The sequence below is a fragment of the Pongo abelii genome, chromosome 18 (assembly GCF_028885655.2).
Source record: "Pongo abelii isolate AG06213 chromosome 18, NHGRI_mPonAbe1-v2.0_pri, whole genome shotgun sequence".
In the NCBI taxonomy this organism is placed as follows: domain Eukaryota; kingdom Metazoa; phylum Chordata; class Mammalia; order Primates; family Hominidae; genus Pongo; species Pongo abelii.
Window position 1 is genome coordinate 66,323,614 of NC_072003.2, and position 18,669 is coordinate 66,342,282.

Below are 18,669 nucleotides of genomic sequence, written 5' to 3' on the forward strand. Positions count from 1 at the left end.
TGGACAGAACCAGAGTGAGCTAGAGTGTCTCCTCCTTAGCCTGGGCCCTGGGCAGCAGGGCTGGGAATGGAATTCTCCAGTTGGATGGAGCTGTTCCTGGAAAATCCCTATATGCCCTCCCAGAAATGTGCTTTTGTGCCTGGCTCTGGCTTCTTCAGAGTTGGAGGAGAAGGGACTTTTCTGCTGCTAGGCAATTCGGGCAAGGCCCTTACCCTCTCTGGACCCCTGGGCCTAGACTCCAGGACAGATGAGCAGGGATTCATGCATCTATTGAGTGCCCTCTGTCAGCCTCACTAAATTCTCTCACCCACCCTGAGAGGCAAGGATCAGGGTTCCCATCATTTGGGAAGGAGGTAGATGCTCGGAGATGCCAAGTGGCTTACCCAAGGTCACATAGCTGAGTCGGGACTCAAGCCCCTACCAATCGAGGGTCAGCCTGCATGCGGTTCCAGCCCCCTACCTGCATTTAGGGTCCCTGAATGGGCAGCGTGAGCCTTCAGGCTGAGGACGCCACTGCCAGCTCAGGTCCACCTGACTGAGGCCAGGCCTGGCCCTGTGCCTGCCACTCAGAATAACCCTTGTGGTTGTGGGCATGGATCGTGGCCCATCACCTGGGACCTATTTTTGTCCTTCGGGTAACAAGGAAGTCTCACCTTGTGCAGTAACCATTTGGGACAAGGATGGAACATGTGACCCCCCAACCCCAGCTGATCTTGCTGCCCGGCCGGGAAGTGACCCCAATAGGGAAGGGGAGGGCCTGCTCCAGCCACTTCCCAGAACTTGGCTTCCTACCCTCATCCCCCTCTTCTCAGCAGCCCATACCCCTGCACACACACACACACACACACACACACACACACACACACACACACACACACACACACACACACACACACACACACACACACACACACACACCCCCTATAACCAGGGTGCCCAGAGCATCTGCATTTGTCCTTAGGATCCATTGCCACGCCTTATGCAGTGGCAATGCCACTTTCTCACATCTAGCTGTAGACCAAGCCCATTTCCTCAGGTTCCAGTCAGAGGGCTCTAGAACCCAGGTACAGCGGCCAGCCAGGGATCTAGCATCTAGAACTGGACCTTCAGAATTGCGGGCCTGGAATCCTATGGGGCAGTGGCTGATGGCATTTGAAGAAATCACAGAAGCTGTGGGCACGACTACATCCACTCTGAAAGGTCAAGTGCCATCTCGAGGGTCAACCCCAAAAGGCTTTTATAGAAGGGATGATTCCTGTATGGAGTGGAGCACAGAGACATAGAGGGCACCCCAGCAGACTGAGAGGGGCTGCTTTGTGCTGAAACCAGGCGTGTACACATGTATGGGGATGGGGTGGGAAGGGTCATGTCCCGAACCCAGTAACATAAAATAAATGCATAGAAAAAAGACTGGAAAGAAATCTGGTAAAAACATAACTATAACAACAAAACCAGGAATGACTGCAGCTGTAATGACAATAATAACAGAAGCTGTTCCATTTTTTGAGAGCCAAGTATGTGCCAGCCTCTGTGCTAAGTAAGGGCTTTGCTTGTATTATCTCAGTTAATCCCCACAGCGTGCTCTTCTCTGGGTGGGGGTGGGTGGGCAGTGGCCTGTGGGGTGAGCTCTATAAATGTGATTGTTTTCTGCCAAGTCTGCAGCTTCTGCAGAGGTAGACAGAAGAGCCCTTAGGCCCCATCTGTAGGAGATGTTATGCTCTCCCTGCCAGCAATGCAGGGTGTGAGACGGCATGGCCAGCCCCCCTTGGGGATGCCTTCCGGGAGCCAGCCAGGCCCACTGAGCTAACCTCAGCCTCCACTTGGCCCTACTCCTCTAGGCGTTGGGGCTCAAAATAGCAGCCGCTCGAGAGCTGACAATCAAAGGCCAGCTAAAAAAAGGCCCCTCAGTCTGGGCTCTGTCGCACACGGCTCGTAGAGCCTATTTTAGGGGAGAGGGTGCCGACGTGCCAACGGAAAATCCATAGGGCGGGAGTCTCCCAAAGTGGGAGACCCATGTGCCTCCCTCTCCCCACTCCGGCCCCCCCCGCCCAAGTGCTCACGTGCACACACACTCACATTTTGCAGCCCTTAGCCTGCTTCCTGACCACTGGACCCTGTCATCTCCACCACAACCCAGGAGAGGGATGAGGAAATTGAGGCTCAGAGAAGGGAATTGACTTGCCCAAGGTCACATGGCTGGGAAGTGGGCAGGACAGCCGCCAGATGGGACCACGGTGGCTCACAGTCCAGTGCTCTCCCATGGAGGAAGCCGCGTCACTGAGGAAGCCAATACATTGTTCTCTGGAGTGCCCAAAGCTCAGAGATGGGGCCAATGGTGGGGTGTTCTGGGTTGGACTGAGGGTGAGTAGGAGCTGAGGGTGACCTGTGGTCTTAGTCTCTGCATGGGAAGAAATCTCACTAGAACCCCCCCGGCCAGTTCTGAGGGGACCTTGCCTGGCTGTGGGAGAGGCGGCTGGAGCGGGTCCTCCTTGGCACTGAGCCCAGCCCAGCCCCCTCATCCTATCCCTGTGACCACCTCACGCCCTGCCCCGCCCAGGCCCCCAGAGGCTGGCAGGCCCTGCCAAGTTTCCAGGGAATGTGTCAGATAAAGGGCTGGTGCTCATGACTCTCTCCCACCCAGCAGCTATCTCTGACCCGACTGCCACCACCACTGCCACCGCCACTGGGAGGTGGATAAGAATAGCAACAGCCCCAGTGAGTGGGCACCCACAGTGACACCAACCATGTCTTTAGGTGTCCAGCCTCAGCCTCAGACTGAGGATGAGTCTCCAGGGTCCCCTTTTCATCAGTTCCAGCCCCACCTAGCTCCCCCATCATCCCGGGCCCAAAATCCTACCACATCTTAGGGTAAAACTCCAAGCCTCATCCCTTGCGGCTGCTGCCTCAGCAGAGGGAGTCTGGAGGGGATGCCATCGCCACATTGATCCTGAGCTGGGGACTGAGCCCTGCCCTTCACTGGGGAGCTGTATGACATGGAGCTGGACATTGTCCCTCTCAGGGCCCACAAGCAGGGCAAGGTGGAACAGCAGCCGCTGGAGAATGAGACAGCCAGCCAAGGCCTCTCCAGGGGCTGCATCCCCCGTTGTCCTGGTGACCACAGTCTAGTCTGGCTTCTGAGTGCCCCTGTGAACTCTGACTTTCTGGTCAGTGGGGATGTGAAGAGGGTGAGGGTCCTCATGTCTCACAGATAGGGGTCACTGGGATACGACCACCGGGTGGTGTTGAGGGGGCCCTGCATGAGTCCTGTGACACTCCTGTGAGGGTGTGAGGGTGGCTGCATCACTGCAAGGTAAGAGGCTGTTGTCATGGAACCCATGGTGAGCATAGTTGTGACACTGGAATCGGGAGATCCAGGGAGCCTCATCTCCAACTGTGACACATGGGGGTGATGGAGGGAGCCGAGTCCCAGTCCCCACGTCAGTGACTCCTGCAGCTCTCACAGCCTGACTCATTTCATGGCCCCAGACCTGGTATCCCCAGCCTACTTGCCCCTGGCTCTGGCGCCTTTCTCTCCTCGTGTCCTCCCTGTTCCCAGGCGACTCTTCCTTTTTTGTCCCCCCCATGTCACCCACCTACCAAAAGGGTCCCAGGGAGGAGGTCAGGGATGCTAGGGAAGAACGAGGAAGGGTGGGCCGAGGCAAGCTCCTCGCACACTCACACATTCTGATGTATGCATCACACAGACCAGACTGCAGCATATACTTATACACCCACAGACACACGTGTGCACACACGCCTGGTAGAGTGACCGGGCCACTAAGAAGTCTCCCAAGCTCAGTCTTCCAACACCAGCCCTGTCTGGTAGGCCCCCACCACCCCTTAAGTCAGGGCCCCACGCCGCCGAGGCCCTCACTTTAGAAACGCTTCCTCCCGCTGCAGCAGCGTGTCTGGCGGTGACACCCTAGGAAGAACTTCTGCCCCGAGGCCCCAGCTAGAGTCCTGGGTGGGTGTAGGTAGATGTGGGTGGGGTGGGGTCTCTGAGGGCCCGAGACTGTTGCTTTCTTTGTGGGTGAGGGCCAGACTGACCTCTGGGCCTCTGGCTTTAAGAGCCCTAATCGCTGGGGCTGGAAAAAGTTTAAAAATATCCTCATGTTTACATTCTTTCCAAGCTGCCTCCCGATCCTCCGTGCTGGGTCCCTTTGATCTGGCCCAGTGCCTCTGGAAGGGGCCTGGGAGATGGGGAGCATGAGGCCTCTGCTGGGGCTGACCCCTCAACCCCCTCCAGCTCCAGCCCAGAACCCCGTGAGACCCTGGACATCACAGACCCAGTGAGCACCTGGGCACTGGAAGGGAGCTGGGGCTGGAAGGGGTGTCTTGCACTCTTGCGTTGGGGCTGGAGCTGGGGCTCCTCTCCAAACTCCCTCCCAAAAGCCTGGGCCTCTTGGGACCTCTAGGGAGTGTGTGTAAGTGTGGGGCTATAGGTCCCTCAACAATCCATGCACTGGGGAAAGTCACATTTACTGAGCCCTGCAGTACCTGGCACTCTGCTAAATGCATTGTGCAGGGATTATCTCATGGAGTTTTCCTAAGGACAAAAACTTGTATCACCAAGTAAGCCAAGGCTCAGAGAGGTGAAGCAGTTTTCCTGGGAACACATAGCATGGATAAGCACAACACATGCTCTTCTACCCATAGAGCTATTGGTTGGCCCCCACCTTGCTCTAGCAGGGGCGAGGCCCTGCCTGCAGAATGAAGCCTGCCTAGCATTAATCTCTACAGGCATTCACTGGCCCACTGCCAAGCCTAGAGACCAATCAGCTTTGTGTCTCTCTTCGTTTGCGACCCAGGATAAGCCACACCCCCTCTCTGATCCTCACCTTTCTCTCTTTCTCTATTTATGTAGAGACAGGGTTTCACTTTGTTGCCTAGGCTGGCCTTGAACTCCTGGCTTCAAGCAATCCTCTCACCCTGGCCTCCCAAAGTGCCGGGATTACAGGTGTGAGCCACCACACCTGGCCACCTTCCTCTGCAGAATGGGGCTGAGGATACAGGACAGTTTTATGTCCCCAGATGCCCAAGGAACCTGGGCCCTTGTCTGTGGAGAAGTGGCTTGTGGACCTGGCGGTCAGCTCCAGCACTGACAACCAAGAGTGGTCTGGGGCCTGGAGGTCCGAGGAAGAAACCCTCAAACTAGAGCAGATGCCTTCATTTGCCCTGGTATCCTGTCATCCACCCTTTCGTCTGTGGGTCTCCCACCCACCTGATTACCAACCCACCCATCCATCTACCCACCAATCCATCCGGCCATGCGTCTGCCTAGCCATCCACTTATCCATTCACCCACACACCCTCCTATCTCCCTACTTATCCATCTAGGATAAGGGCCAGAAAGTGGTGGTTATAGCTCAAGTGACACATCTTATGGCTGTATGAACCGAGAAATTTCCCTCCTTCTCTTTGCAATTCACCTTTCCATCTTTACAAGAAGGAGCTGATCTGGGTGATCTCTAAGGCTCTGCTGGGAAATCTTGAGGGAGCAGAGACCACCTCAACGCTGTGGACATTTCCAGAGAGGTAACACAGACCTTGGCCAGATATTTACGCCATGTGCTGTGGTTCTAAGACTCCCAGCTGCGGCCCTTAACCTCCCTGAACTTCAAGATCCTCCAATGCAAAATGGGGCCAATAATCCACCCTCGTAGGTTGATAGGAAGATTAGATGAGACACTACCTCCAGAAGGTTTGCACCCAGAAGACTTCTGAGTGCATGCAGGCCGAGCAGAGGATATCCTGGCAGAGGGGCAGGGAAGCCTTGCCTGGATGAGGGTAGCCAGCAGAGCCTCCAGTGGGGGTACCTGAGCCAGGATGACAGGGGCCAGCCTCAGAGTCCAACCCCTGGGCTGGGGATCCTGGCTGAGTCTTTGCCAAGTTGCCCGCCCTGTCTCTCTTAGCTGAGCTTGGCCTCTATCCCACAGAATCTGCCAGTAGTGGAGAGATTATCTCCTAAAAATAGGGCCTGGGCCCCACAGAGGTTGTTTTTCTCCCTTTCCCGTGATTTACCATCATCAGCTCATGGTGCATGGGACAGCAAGTCCCACCCTGACTCCCCAGAGATGATTGAGAAGGGGACATAGGGGATCAGCATGTATCTGGGGTCACCCACAGATCAGGGATTAGAGGTCAATCTGGAGAGCTCAGCTCTTAGCAGGGCTCAGCCGGGCTCAGCAGAGCATCAGGTCATGGCTTAATCTTGGGCCAGGGTCAGGGGTTCACCTCAGAGGGGCAGCTCCAGAGTAAGCCACGGGGGTGCCTGTCCCGCTCCGATTGTCTCCATCTAAGTGACTCCCCTTCTCTGATTTCCTGCAGATGCCCTCAGGCACTCACCAACCTGTGTGTGAAACACAGCAGTGCCTTGGAGCCTACACTGGGGCAGAAGGACATATCCCCAGCTTCACCTCTCATGCTTCTGACCCATGGGGCCTCACCATCCTACCCAGGGCCCTGCAGAGACTGAGGGGCCTCTGCCCATCCCTGGGTGTAGGTGACTCATGCACAGGAGCACAAGGTGCTCACACATGAGCAGAAGATGGGGACTCACAAGGTTTTGCCTTCCCATAGCAAAGATGACATCCATGAAAACACAGAGATGACACCCTCAAAGACACCCCTCCTTGACCATCACCTGCATATAGTTCACCCATCCAGGGTCTGTAGCTGGTGGGCTCTGGATGCCCACAAAAATGACCCACTTTGCTGTGGCCCCAAGCTTTCACCAATAGCCCATATGATGTCTTCATGTCCTTCCCTGCAGGGGACCTCAGTCTTGTCCTTCAAGCCCAGACCCTTTCTATGTGGCAGGAGATGGGGAAGGGATGAAAAAGCAGGTTTGTGCACACTCACACACACACATGCACACATAGACACTGAAACACAGACATACCAATCCCATAGGGCCCAGCCCAGCTCTCTGGGGCTTTATTATTGGGCAAACATCCTGACATTTGGAGCACTCCCATGGGCAGTCCATAAAGTCGGTGTCCAGGCTCTGGAGACATGTCTGGTGATGGTGATGGTGACTCCACCCCAGGGCAAATGGAGAGGCTTCTACTCTTTCCTGTCCCCTGCTGGATCTCGGGTGCCGGGCTCTCTCCCAGGGGACTCGGATGGAGCCAGAGGCCAAGTTCCCAGCTAGAGCTACCTGGGCCATTCAGACGGTCGCCTTCAGGGGCACGCTGTCTGCTGGTTGATCCGGGTCCTTCTTCCTTGACATGGTCCAGTGGGTGAAAATGAGGATGAGGAAGATTCCTGTGGGGCCCAAGAGGGATGGATCAGGCCTCAGAAGGGGCTGTGGGACTTGTTCATCACGAGGGACTTCCTGTGATTGGCATTGGATTAATGAAGAGATGAGTTTCCTGGACAGCATCCCGAGGCTGGGCTGGGTATGACTCTGTGGTCCTGGTGCCTGGAGAAGCTTGACTGCTCGGCCTGCTTGGCCCCTACCCCTCTGAGGCTGACCCAGTATACTCAGCCTCCAAAGTCCCCTTCTCTGGGGGACATCGGGGAACCAGTAAGTTGGATCCCAATTCCACGGACCTCCAAGAGAAAGGCTCATCACAGCAGTGTGCTAGAACCAGCAAGGAAAACCAGCAAGGAGAAAATTTCAGGGGCTAAAGAAATAAAGGGGATGGAAGGGGTGGCTTAGACTGACACAATTAGGCTAGAAAGACCTGGGTTCTGTCACAACCTGACTGTGTAACCTTGGACCAGTCACTTAACCTCTCTGAGCCTCAATTACCTCATCTGCAAAATGGGGAGATAACAGGATCTACCTCATAGGGTTGCTGGGAGGATTCCCAGCAATAGTCCCTGCCACACAGTCAATGTGCAATCATGTAACCGTAGATGCTATTATCAATGATGATGACAATGACTATGATCAAAGGGGCAGGCGCATAATGACTAGGAGAGTTGGGGGCTTCCTTTTTCAGAGCTGGGGGCACCATGGGGACAAAGGTGTTTATTTGGAGGCTGTGGTTCCAACCACCCATCGCCCTCGCCCATGCAGGTAATGTCCAACCTCCATTACCTATTGCTACCAGGGTGCCTACAAGGATGCCCACTGCCGACAGCTTCGTGGGCATGCCCTTCATGTGGCCCACCTTGCGCATGCACTGCCCCTCCACGTTGCAGCGACACACGATCACTGGGGGGAGAGGGGAGGAAGGTAAGAGTAGGGAGGAGAGGGCTCCCCCGCTGCTCAGAGCCCCCAGCCCAGCCACCTGGCTGATATGTGTGTGTTTCTGCACATGTGTGTATTCATGTGTGTGTGAAGATATATGCGCTAGCCAGGCGTAGTGGCTCACACCTGTAATCCCAGCCCTTTGGGAGGCCGAAATGGGTGGATCACTTAAGCCAGGAGTTCATGGCTGACATGGTGAAACCCCATCTCTACTAAAAATACAAAAATTAGCTGGGCATGATGGTGCACACCTGTAATCCCAGCTACTTGGGAGGCTGAGGCAGAGGAATTGCTTGAATCTGGGAGGCGGAAGTTGTAGTGAGTCGAGATCATGCCACTACACTCCAGCCTGGGTGACAGAGTGAGACTGTCCCCCAAAAAAATGTATATGCCTCTGTGCCTGTTCCTGTGTGCCCAGGTATGTGTGCCCAGCCATAGGTGTGCAAGTGTGCACAGGCATGTGCTGTCCACATATGAGCAGCCCATATGAGCAGCCCATATGCATGTGTACCCAGCTCCCTCCTCTTGCATCCCAGCAGTTCCCTCAGGAACTGCAGGCTGCACCCAAGCCCAACCTCACCTCGAACCAGGAGCTGCCACATCTGGGCATTGTGGCTGACCACCACGGGGATTATGTGTTCACGTGGCTCCACCCAATGCAGGGCCAAGGTGAGGTAGGCATGGGAACCTTTCGGGACAGCAGGCAAAGACCAGGGTCACCAGCCTGGACGGGCCCTCTGGGGGCTGCTCCCCCTAGGCCTAGCCCCACCCCCATGGTAGAAGGGCATCTCACTTCCAAGTGACACCCCCTCCCTGCCTTGGCCACAGCCTCCCTCCCTTTCTCCACCACACACCATTGAGAGTCTGGAGGCGCCAATCCCGTTGCACCGTGGGGTTGGGACCAAGGGTGAAGCTGTAGGGACCGTGCCCACTGGCCAGATCGGGGTCCTTGCTGGGTCCACTCACGATCAAGCCATGGTCTTGGCGGGGCGTGCAGAGGTGTCGGGAGGGCACAGGGGCAGGAGTCAGGGCTTGGGCAGGAGGGGCCTTCAGGAAGTGGATCACCAGGGGTGCAGAGGTGCTCAGTCTCGGCTCATCTGCAGAGGAGGCAGTGCTGAGCTGGCCGGGTGTTGTCAGGGGGAGGGTGAGCTCTGAGGTCCCTGGGCTGCTCCCACAGCCCATGAGCCTCACCTTATAGACTCCCCTGCCACTCTCCCTCCATGCTTCTCTCCACCTGTCATCACCCCCATGCCACTGTGGACATCCCTGACTTTGGCGGAGCTCACTGCTGCTGGGTCTGCCCTGTATCACAGCCCAGCTCAGAGTTGAAACCTGCCTCCCGGGGCTCCCCACCCCAGGGCCAGCTCTCTGCCCTGAGCCGTGTTCAGAGTCCTCCACACCCGGCTCCAGTGGCCCATTCAGTCCAGCACTCCTTCCCCAGGGGCAGCCCCTGGTCCTCCTGCCACCTCCCCGGCCCTGTACCAGTCCCTGAAGCTGACACCCTGAGAGGCCCTCCAGGGGCTAAAGGACAGGGTTGGGAGATTTTGTGTGTCGATCTAGGAGAGTGGTCAGAGAGGAGAGGCAGACACCAGACTTGCCCACTGGAGGAGCAGATCCATTCTCAGAGAATAACATTGAACCCAGCTTCATATCTTCCTCTCCTGCTTGGGGCTGGGGGTTGCCAGTGAGGGCCTCTGGGAGGAAGCTCTGTCCTGCTGTCTGTGTGTCTGAGGTTTGTACCCCCTCCCAGGGGCTCCCATCACTGCCTGGCCATACCTGTATCCTGGGCCTCCACGAGCACTGTGTAGGTGTCCCCAGGCTGGGCGCCCTGCAGGGACTGGGCGGTGTGCACCTCCCCGGAGACCTTCTCAATGCAGAGCCAGCCCTCTGAGTCATTGACTAGGGAGAACCTGCCGCCCAAGGAAGGAGGTGAGGGGGTACTGGGACTACATATAGGGTGTTGTTCAGAATCCCCCAGGGCTGTGTGACTTGCTTAAATTCCACACCCTCTCTGTGACTCAGGGGCCACAGCAAAGCCTGGGGGCCCAGTCTCTCTCTCCAGCTTCAGGATTTTTTGTTGTGGTGGTGGTGGGTGTGGGATGAAAAACAGATCATGTGGGTAGGGGAGAAACTCTCAGAGCCTGGGAGACCCATTTCAACTTTGCTCACTCCAGGTCACCCTGCAAGGGAATCAGAGTCTAGGAATAACCTTGTCTGTCTGCAATCTGTTGGGGGGCATTGGAGGAGGGCCTGGTCCTCCCTCCAGGTGCTGAGGCATAATCTGAGCTCTCATGGGGTCCAAAACACCCCTCTCCATGCCCCACCCAGTCCATCCAGCCCCGATCCCTGCCAGGAGTCACAACCTTGGCATTTGCCATAGTTTGAGAAATATTGCAGGCTGTAGATAATGTGAGTCCCCTCTGAGGCCCTAGGGTCATCCCCAGGGAGCAGGGGCAATCCAGTCCAGGTAAGGGGCTGGGATTTTAGCTCACCTGAGGGTTCGGCTGATGGGGTCAGAGGGCTGGATTGTCAGCAGGAGAGAGCCGGCTGGGGCACTGATGGGGACACTGGCCTCGTAGCTCTCCTGGTCCAACTTGGGGGGTGGCATCACTCTCTCCACCAGCACAGTCACCATGGCTGTGGCTCCAGGGCCTGGGCCTGGCCCCACCAGCTTCGCCACACTCCGCACCACCACCACCACCTCATGACTTGGAGCTGCCTCATAACTGAGGTTCTGGAACCAGGAGGCCCAGGTCACTGTGCGGGCCTGGGCAAGGCACACGTGCATGCATGTGTGCATGTGTGGGCCCCTTTCCCAGCCACCCTGGCCCTCACCTTGCAGAGTCTGAGTCTAACATGCCCAGAGTCTGGCTCCCAATCCAGGCCAAAGATCCCTTCCGTGTCTCCCCTCTCAATGGCAAAATCCATGAGGCGGAAGGCGGGCTCGAGGTCAGCATCAGTGGCCGTGAGCATGGCCACCAGAGTCCCGGGTTCCACATCCTCAGGGAGGCTTATAGGCCCAATCTGGAGAAGGAGGAGGGATGGTGAGCCCCCCACCAGCATCCTTCCCAAGGTCTTCTCCCCTGCGTCTGCTTACCTGGGAAGTGATGAACTCAGGGGCGTGATCATTGATGTCTGTGACTGTGACTTCGACCTCACACGTGCTGCTGAAGCCTAGGGCAGAGGTGGACGTGTTGGTGAGGTCAGGGTAGGAACAGAGGCGACAGGGGGCCTGGGTCACCAATCAGGGCACTTACCACCCTCTGTGCCTGCCAGGTCCATGGCCAGCACCAGAAGCAGGATGTTCTGGCCAGCTCGGAGTGGGAGCACCCCCAGTGTCACACTGCCTGAAGTGGGGTCCACCTGGAAGGCTCTCCCCTCTACCCCATCCTCAGGTTCAGGGCTCAGGAGCTGATACACAATGTGGGAATTGGGGGAGCCAGGGGCATCTGCATCCTCTGCTGACAGTCTAGTCACTTCAGTACCTGTAAGACAGCACCCGCCTGAATAGGACCACAGCCTAGCCTGGAGGCCTTACCCCACCCACTCCTTATTTTGTGCCGAACTAAACTGAACTTGAGCTCGTGTGTGTGTGTGTGTGTGTGTGTGTGTGTGTGTGTGTGTGTGTGTTACGGAGGGGCATTGACATGGGGGCCTGAGGCTAGGTCCTTATCCCAGAGAAGAGCAAGACCAGGTGGTTAATAGAGACTTCGTCCCTTTCCCATCCCGTAGCTTACCTGGGGGGCTGAGCTCAGGGATGCTGACTGCGGGGTCACGGGGAGGGCAGACAGGCACGTTGTCATTCTCATCCATCACCAGCACGTGCAGCTCCAGAGGGGCTGCATAGTCCTCGCCACGGGAATTCTGAGCCCGCACCTGGAGCAGGTACTGCGGTGGGCAGTAGGGGGCTTCAGGTCAGGACCAAGGGCAGCTCCAGCCTTGCCTGGCTCTGAGTTTCCTTCCAGTGGGCCAGCTCCAGCTCTTCAGGGCTCTTTCCCACTGCCTCAGCCTCTGTTGTAGTTGTGACACCCCCAAAAGCCAACTGGACACTGACCAAGCACCCCCAGCCTGCATCCCTGGCTCCCCATTCATATCACCTCAGCCTGGGCTTCTCTGTCCAGCTCTCTGGTCACGTAGAGGTTTCCCTCTGCATTCACATCAAAGGGTCCCGGGGGATGGCTCTCCAGGTGATAGTGCACATCACCCCCACTCCAGTGTACCTGGGGGGGACACCCCGGGCCAAGGGGCAGGAACAATCCATGTCAGCCTTTGCGCCCCATCTGATTTCTGGTTGAGGAGCCTGAGCCCCAACTGTGTGACCCAGGCAAGGTGCTTCCCTCCCTGGGCCTGGAGTCCAGGTGGATCCTTCTGTTCAGGGCACATGTTGTTAGTGGCCTTGCCCTGATCCAAGCCTGGACCCTGGCCAAAGTGCCTGAGTGACCAGGTTACTTTATTTTCTGCCCTCTCAGCCTGGGCCTGACCCCAGGGCATTCCTAGAAGAGGCCTGAGACATTCCTGGTCCAGGGTGACAATCCCCATGGCAGCAAGAGGTGGCAGCTGTTCTCCCTGAGGAAGCCTTGGGCAAGTTCAAGAGGTCAGAGCACAGAGTCACGCCTGCCAGAGGATGGCAGGGCAGGCGAGGGGCTGTGGGCCTGCATCTGGGGCCTTGAACACCCCAGTCCACAGTGGGAAGTAATGGGAAGAGTGGAGGGAGGAGAGGGGTCAGGTGGGTTCCAGACCCAGCCCCCAAATATCCATGAGACTCAGGCCTGGCTGCACCATCCATGGGGCTGCTTCAGCTACTGACAGCCACTTACTCACCTGGGCCATGTGGTGCGGGTATAGGACTTTGAGATTCTCTGCCAGGTGGATAGGTTCTAGGGGCACCCAGGTGCTCTCTGTGATGGAGACTTCCACGGTGGCAGTGGCCTGGTGGCCTGAGACCTGGTCGCCCATGTCCTTGACCTGTACCAACAGCTGGTAGGTCCTCTCCAGGGCATGGTCAAGGCTGGTGCTCCCTAGAACAGGGAGGATGGTCAGCTGAGCAGGCAGCCACGGAGCAGGGGCCAGGGCATCATTCTCAGCAAGATACCAGACACAAAACCAAGCATACGGCAGGTGATTGGGACATTCTTTTGGCCAAGGGAAGAGAGGAAATTTAAGCACTGTTGTGAGCCTCCAACAAGGACATGACAGTTTGCAAAGCCACCTCCATATCTCTTCACACAATGAATGCGTGATAGACTAGAGAGGTAGGTGGATGACCAGGATGAGGAGGTGGGTAGATGGTAGATGATGGGTTGGTTGGATGAATGGGTGGTTGACTTGGTAGGTGGATGGGAGTTTGAGTGTGTGAATAGGAGAGTGGTTGGATGAATGGGTGGTTGACTTGGTAGGTGGATGGGAGTTTGAGTGTGTGAACAGAAGAGTGTTTGGATGAGTGATGGGTGGTTGGATGGACTGTGTAGGTGGCTGGGTGGTAGATGGGTGAATGCGTGGCTGGCTATGATGATGTCTGATTCACTTTTCTTTCCATCCCTAGTTCATGCCTCTGGTCTGAGCTTCCAGGTCCAGGTCTCTTCTGCCATCAGTCGCAAGGTTGCTCAGCAGCATCTTAGGCTACAACCCCTTAGACTGTTCCTATCCTTGTCCCTTAGGCCCAGGTCTCCGTGGAGCGTGGAGCTGAGGCCCTCCATTCACACCATTTCCTAGCTCTCCATGCCTGGCCTGCCTCCACAGCCCCCTGCCTTGTTGCTGTCTCCACCTAGAGTGCCCTTCCCTCCCTTTTTACCTCTCAAGCTCCCACCCATGCTTGTCTTATGGCTCAGATACCACCTTCTCCAGCTTTCTCTGACCCTCCCTCCCCAGCACACCCTGCTCGGGCTCACCTTTGGGGCTGAGGGCCAGAGCCCCCAGCCGAGGCTCCAGCTGGAACATGTCTGGAGAAGGCTGGGCTGGAGTCTGGCTCAGGACGTGGAATCGAAGATCCGAGTTGGCTGTGCCTGGCTCATCCCAGTCTGAAGCCTCAAGGAAGAGGAAGGGGATGCCTGGTTCACGGTGGGAGGGCAAACTGTAAGGGATAGAGAGGGTGGGGAGAGTCTCCCATGCCTCTCCTATTTCTCCTCTGTCCTTTCTTCCCTATCCATCATCACATCAGGACTCTGGAGATGAGCCACGGCTTTTCGTCTTACTTCCCAAATGAGCAAACTGAAGCCAAGGGTGGATGGCACTCTCAGTGGAGTAGGGAGGAACAAGGTGTGACAGAAATGGTACAGGATGGGCCAGGCGCGGTGGCTCTTGCCTGTAATTCCAGCACTTTGGGAGGCCGAGGCGGGCGGACCACCTGAGGCCAGGAGTTCGAGACCAGCCTGGCCAACAAGGCGAAACCCCATCTCTTTTTAAAATACAAAAAAATTAGCCGGGCATGGTGGTGGGTGCCTGCAATCCCAGCTACTTGGGAGGCTGAAGCAGGAGAATTGCTTAAACCTAGGAGGTAGAGGTTGCAGTGAGCTGAGATCGCGCCATTGCACTCCACTCCAGCCTTGGTGACAGAGTGAGACTCCATCTCAAAAAAAAAAAAAAAAAAAAAAAAGAAAGAAAAGGAAAAAAAGAAAAGAAAAGAAAAAAGAAATGGGACAGAAATGGCTGCCCTGTCCTATGCCAACTGTCTGGCCATCTCTTCGCTCTCTGCTGTTCCATCAAGGCCCACCTGACTTTACTGTAAATTGGCTGCCCTGGTCACTCACCAGGCCTGGTATCCCGGCTCAGGTGAGCTCTGTAGATGGCTTGAGAGAAACGGGGCACCTGGTCATTCTCATCCTTCACATGCACAAGCACAAGCTGTGGACCCCACAAGACACGTCCATCCTGCGTCTCCAGGGTGACCTGGCAGGGAAGGGGAGTCAGCGTCTGGCCCTGCCTTGCCTGCTCTCCCCTACACCCGGCCCAGCCATACCTGTAGCTGGTACTCTGCCTGCTCCTCTCGGTCCAGGGCCCTGGTCACCAGCAGGAAGCCAGAATCTGGATCCATAGCAAATGGGCCCTCAGCTGCCTTACCTGAGTCCCCTGACAGCACGATCTGGCCTTCAGCCCCCTCACGGGGTAGTGGCAACTGATGGAAGTGAACAGAAGTGAAGGGAGCGGTGGCCAGGCCTGGGAGATGCCCCCCCTCCACATGCTGGCCTCATTTTACATGTGGGGAGACTGAGTCTCAGAGACATCTGGCTCCTGCCTGAGGTCACACAGCCAGTAAGCATCAGGACTGAGACTCAGAGCCAGAACTCTTTCTCCTGGACCTGATGCTCCCCAAAACTCTCTGCCCTTCTTTCTGAAGCTTGAAACCTCATCACCGAGATTTCGTTCTTTAACCTAAAGCTCTGCTCTCCACTAGGATTAAAATCTGTTAGTCATTCCCACTGCAGGTTGAGCATCTCTAACCCGAAAATCTGAAATCTGAAATACTCAAAATCTGCAACTTTTTGAGCGCCAACATGACGTGACAAGTGGAGAATGCCGCATCTGACCTCATGTGACAGGTCACAGTCAACACAGTCAGAACTTTGTTTCATGCACAAAATCATTAAAAATATTCGCCCAGGAGCAGATTCACACTGGGCTCTTGGCCCCTCAAGGATTCTATCGGAATTTCACCTCTATACTGTCAGCTCCTTCTCGCCATAGCCTCCCCAGCTCACAAATCCCAAAGTGGTAATCCCAGCACTTTGGGAGCCCAAGGCGGGCGGCTCACCTGAGGTCAGGTGTTCAAGACCAGCCTGGCCAACATGGCGAAACTCTGTCTCTACTAAAAATACAAAAAAAAAGAAAAAAAAATTAGCCAGGAGTGGTGGTGCATGCCTGTAGTCCCAGCTACTCAGGAGGCTGAGGCAGGAGAATCTCTTGAACCCAGGATGTGGAAGTTGCAGTGAGCTGAGAACATGCTACTGCACTCCAGCCTGGGCGACAAGAGCGAAACTTCGTCTCAAAAGAAAAAAAAATGTATAACGTTACCTTCAGGCTATGTGTATAAGGTGTATATGAAACATAAATGAATTTCGTATCTAGATTTAGGTTCCATTCCCCAAGATATCTCATGATATATATGCAAATATTCCAAAATCTGAAAAAAAAAAAAAAATCCAAAATCTGAAACACTTCTGGTCCCAAGCATTTCAGATAGGGGACACTCAACCTGTGTAACATGTACATACTCTCTGGAAAGCAGGGTTTCAAAGAGAAACAGCAAGAGGAAGGGTGCCAGAGGAAGGAGAAGCAGGACTTTGTGGGGAGGGATCCCCCCGGCCCCAACCCCAGCTTTCTGGTTCACCTTGGTCAGGTATAAAGGGAAATTTCCACCATAGTTTTCTGGAACGTCCACAGACAGCTCTGCAGGCTGGGCCTCCGGGAGAGCCTGTGGGAGGATTCTCACCTTGTCACCAGGCTCTATCTTCCTGCGTGGGCACTGGGACCCAACAGAAGAGGGGAATTTCTGCTCCTTCCCAGGGCCTGGCCGTACCTTAGTCCATCCACCCGCGCTCTGGCCTTTGACCTCCTCATTCCACGGTAGCTCTGTAGTCCCACCTCTGATCCCTCCCATGCCTTGCACCGACCATTCTCATGGTCAGTGCAATTGGTCCGGGTGGAGTTGGGGGCAAGGGTGTCAACCCCCAAGGCCAAGACCTGAAGGAGAGGGGGCAGGGCCCAGCTCACCTGGGGGACGGAGACACAAAGCAGCCACAGCCAGGCAGGGACCATGGTCAGGACAGGCCTGAGGGACACAGCAGTGAGGATCCAGCCCAGGTGGGTGGGGAGGGGCTTTCCATCCCACACACACAACTAGTGGGATTGTACTGCAGACTAGTCTTCTCTTCCTCCCCTCTAAAGGAGCTAAGGCTCCCCATCTCCTGCAGGGTAGTGCCCTGCTCCTCGGCCAGGCCCACCAAGGCCCCCAGGCCCAGCCACCCTGTGTCTAGGCTCTTGGCCCATCAAGCACTCTATCAGAATTTCACCTCTAGACCTCCAGCTCCTTCTCGCCATAGCCTCTCCAGGTCACAGATCCCAAAGTGGTAATTTTCTAGCAACCCCTCAAATCACAAAAGTTTGAAGCTGGAAAGTTCCTGAAGACTTGGAGGGTCACTTCCTGAAGTCACCTCTTGTTGCAGGCAAGGCCTGAAGGCTGGGGTCTGGCCAAGGTCACAGAGGACTTGACCACAGGAGGAGTCCTCCTAGCTCAGGGCCTCCGGGACTGTCCTGCCTCCCACTGCCACCTTCTAGACAAGCAGAACCCCCGGAGCAGAAGCCCGGCCCTTGTCTCATCATTTTCCGGCCCTTGTCATGGAGCTGGGCAGGCAGAGCAGCAACAAATCGACAACCTCTCTAAGATGAGGCCCTGGGAATTCTTTCCCAGATGGCGAGGACAGGGCAGTGTTTCTCCTTTCCCTGCCACCAACCCCAGCCTCAGCCATGTCCTCCCCTCCACTCCCAGCCCCTCACCCTCCAGCGCCCAAGACTGGCTCCTTTGGTCCAGCTGCCAAGCAAGAGGGCTCCTTCTCCAGGGGGATCTGGCCAGGCTGGGCTGGGTGGGGCAAGGCAGGGCACTTGAGCAGGTAGGAGGGTTCAGCCACACTTGCTCAGGAGTGGAAAAGGCCACTGGGCCCACAGCAGCAGGCCTGGCCCCGCCCAGCCCCCCAAGTTACTCATTGACTTTGGAAAGCTAGGAGCTGCTCAGCATCCGTGACTGCCAGCCCCAGGAGATGCGGAGATGGTTGGCCTGGCACTCCCTCGACCCCAGCACAGCCCAGGAGGTTTTTCTTGGCCCTCTGGGTCTGGACACCACTTTTTCTGTGGCTCCAGACTTAGTCTCACTTATCTCCCAGGCTCCAGCGTCTGCAGCCACACCTTTGCACATTCTGTTCCTTTTGCATGGGACACCCTTCCCACTCATTCATCTGTGTGGTAAGCACCTGCTCATGCTTCAGTGCTCAGCTCAAATATTCCTTTTTCCAGGAAACTTCCCCTATGTTCCCAGGCTTGTTCAGGAGCCTCTTCTGGGAATGCCCCTCCCCCTCACTCCATGCTATGTGCTATTTCTATTAATACACAGAGGACACCACATTGTCATTGTCTGCCTCTTCCATTAGACTGGGAGCCCTTTGAGAGCAGAACCCAGGGACTCAGGAATGACCTGGCTCTCGTTCTGCCCTGGCAGCTCCCCATGGCTTGTGGAACTAAGACAAGGAGCTGGAGGTTGCAAAGGATGGGTGAGCAGTGCATGAGTGGAAGTGGGTATTGGGGCTCCAGACCACCCCCCCCAGGGGGACCTGTAGTGGGGGAGTGCAGCAGCCTATGAGCTCCCGAAGTCCTTACACTGGCCACTCAACAGTGACAGGGCTGAGACAGTGGGCAGTCTTGTGCCTCTAAGAAGATTAAACTGGCTCAGGTGACCTTGAGGGAGTTGCAGGGCTGAACAGGGG

General features: G+C 56.1%; 1 protein-coding gene across 1 annotated transcript; it reads right to left on the reverse strand.

The window, feature by feature from the left end:
• Positions 1 to 6,900: 6,900 nt before the first annotated feature.
• On the reverse strand, positions 6,901 to 17,757 carry CDH16 (cadherin 16; the record flags this gene model as incomplete). Its single annotated transcript, NM_001133326.1, is given in 16 exon segments — positions 6,901 to 7,266; positions 8,048 to 8,164; positions 8,781 to 8,888; positions 9,055 to 9,297; positions 9,977 to 10,110; positions 10,693 to 10,934; positions 11,036 to 11,224; positions 11,298 to 11,374; positions 11,458 to 11,685; positions 11,938 to 12,088; positions 12,298 to 12,420; positions 13,022 to 13,218; positions 14,089 to 14,247; positions 14,947 to 15,085; positions 16,907 to 16,964; positions 17,690 to 17,757. Coding segments are annotated over 15 exon segments (2,250 nt in total). The 3' UTR covers positions 6,901 to 7,168.
• Positions 17,758 to 18,669: the final 912 nt, after the last annotated feature.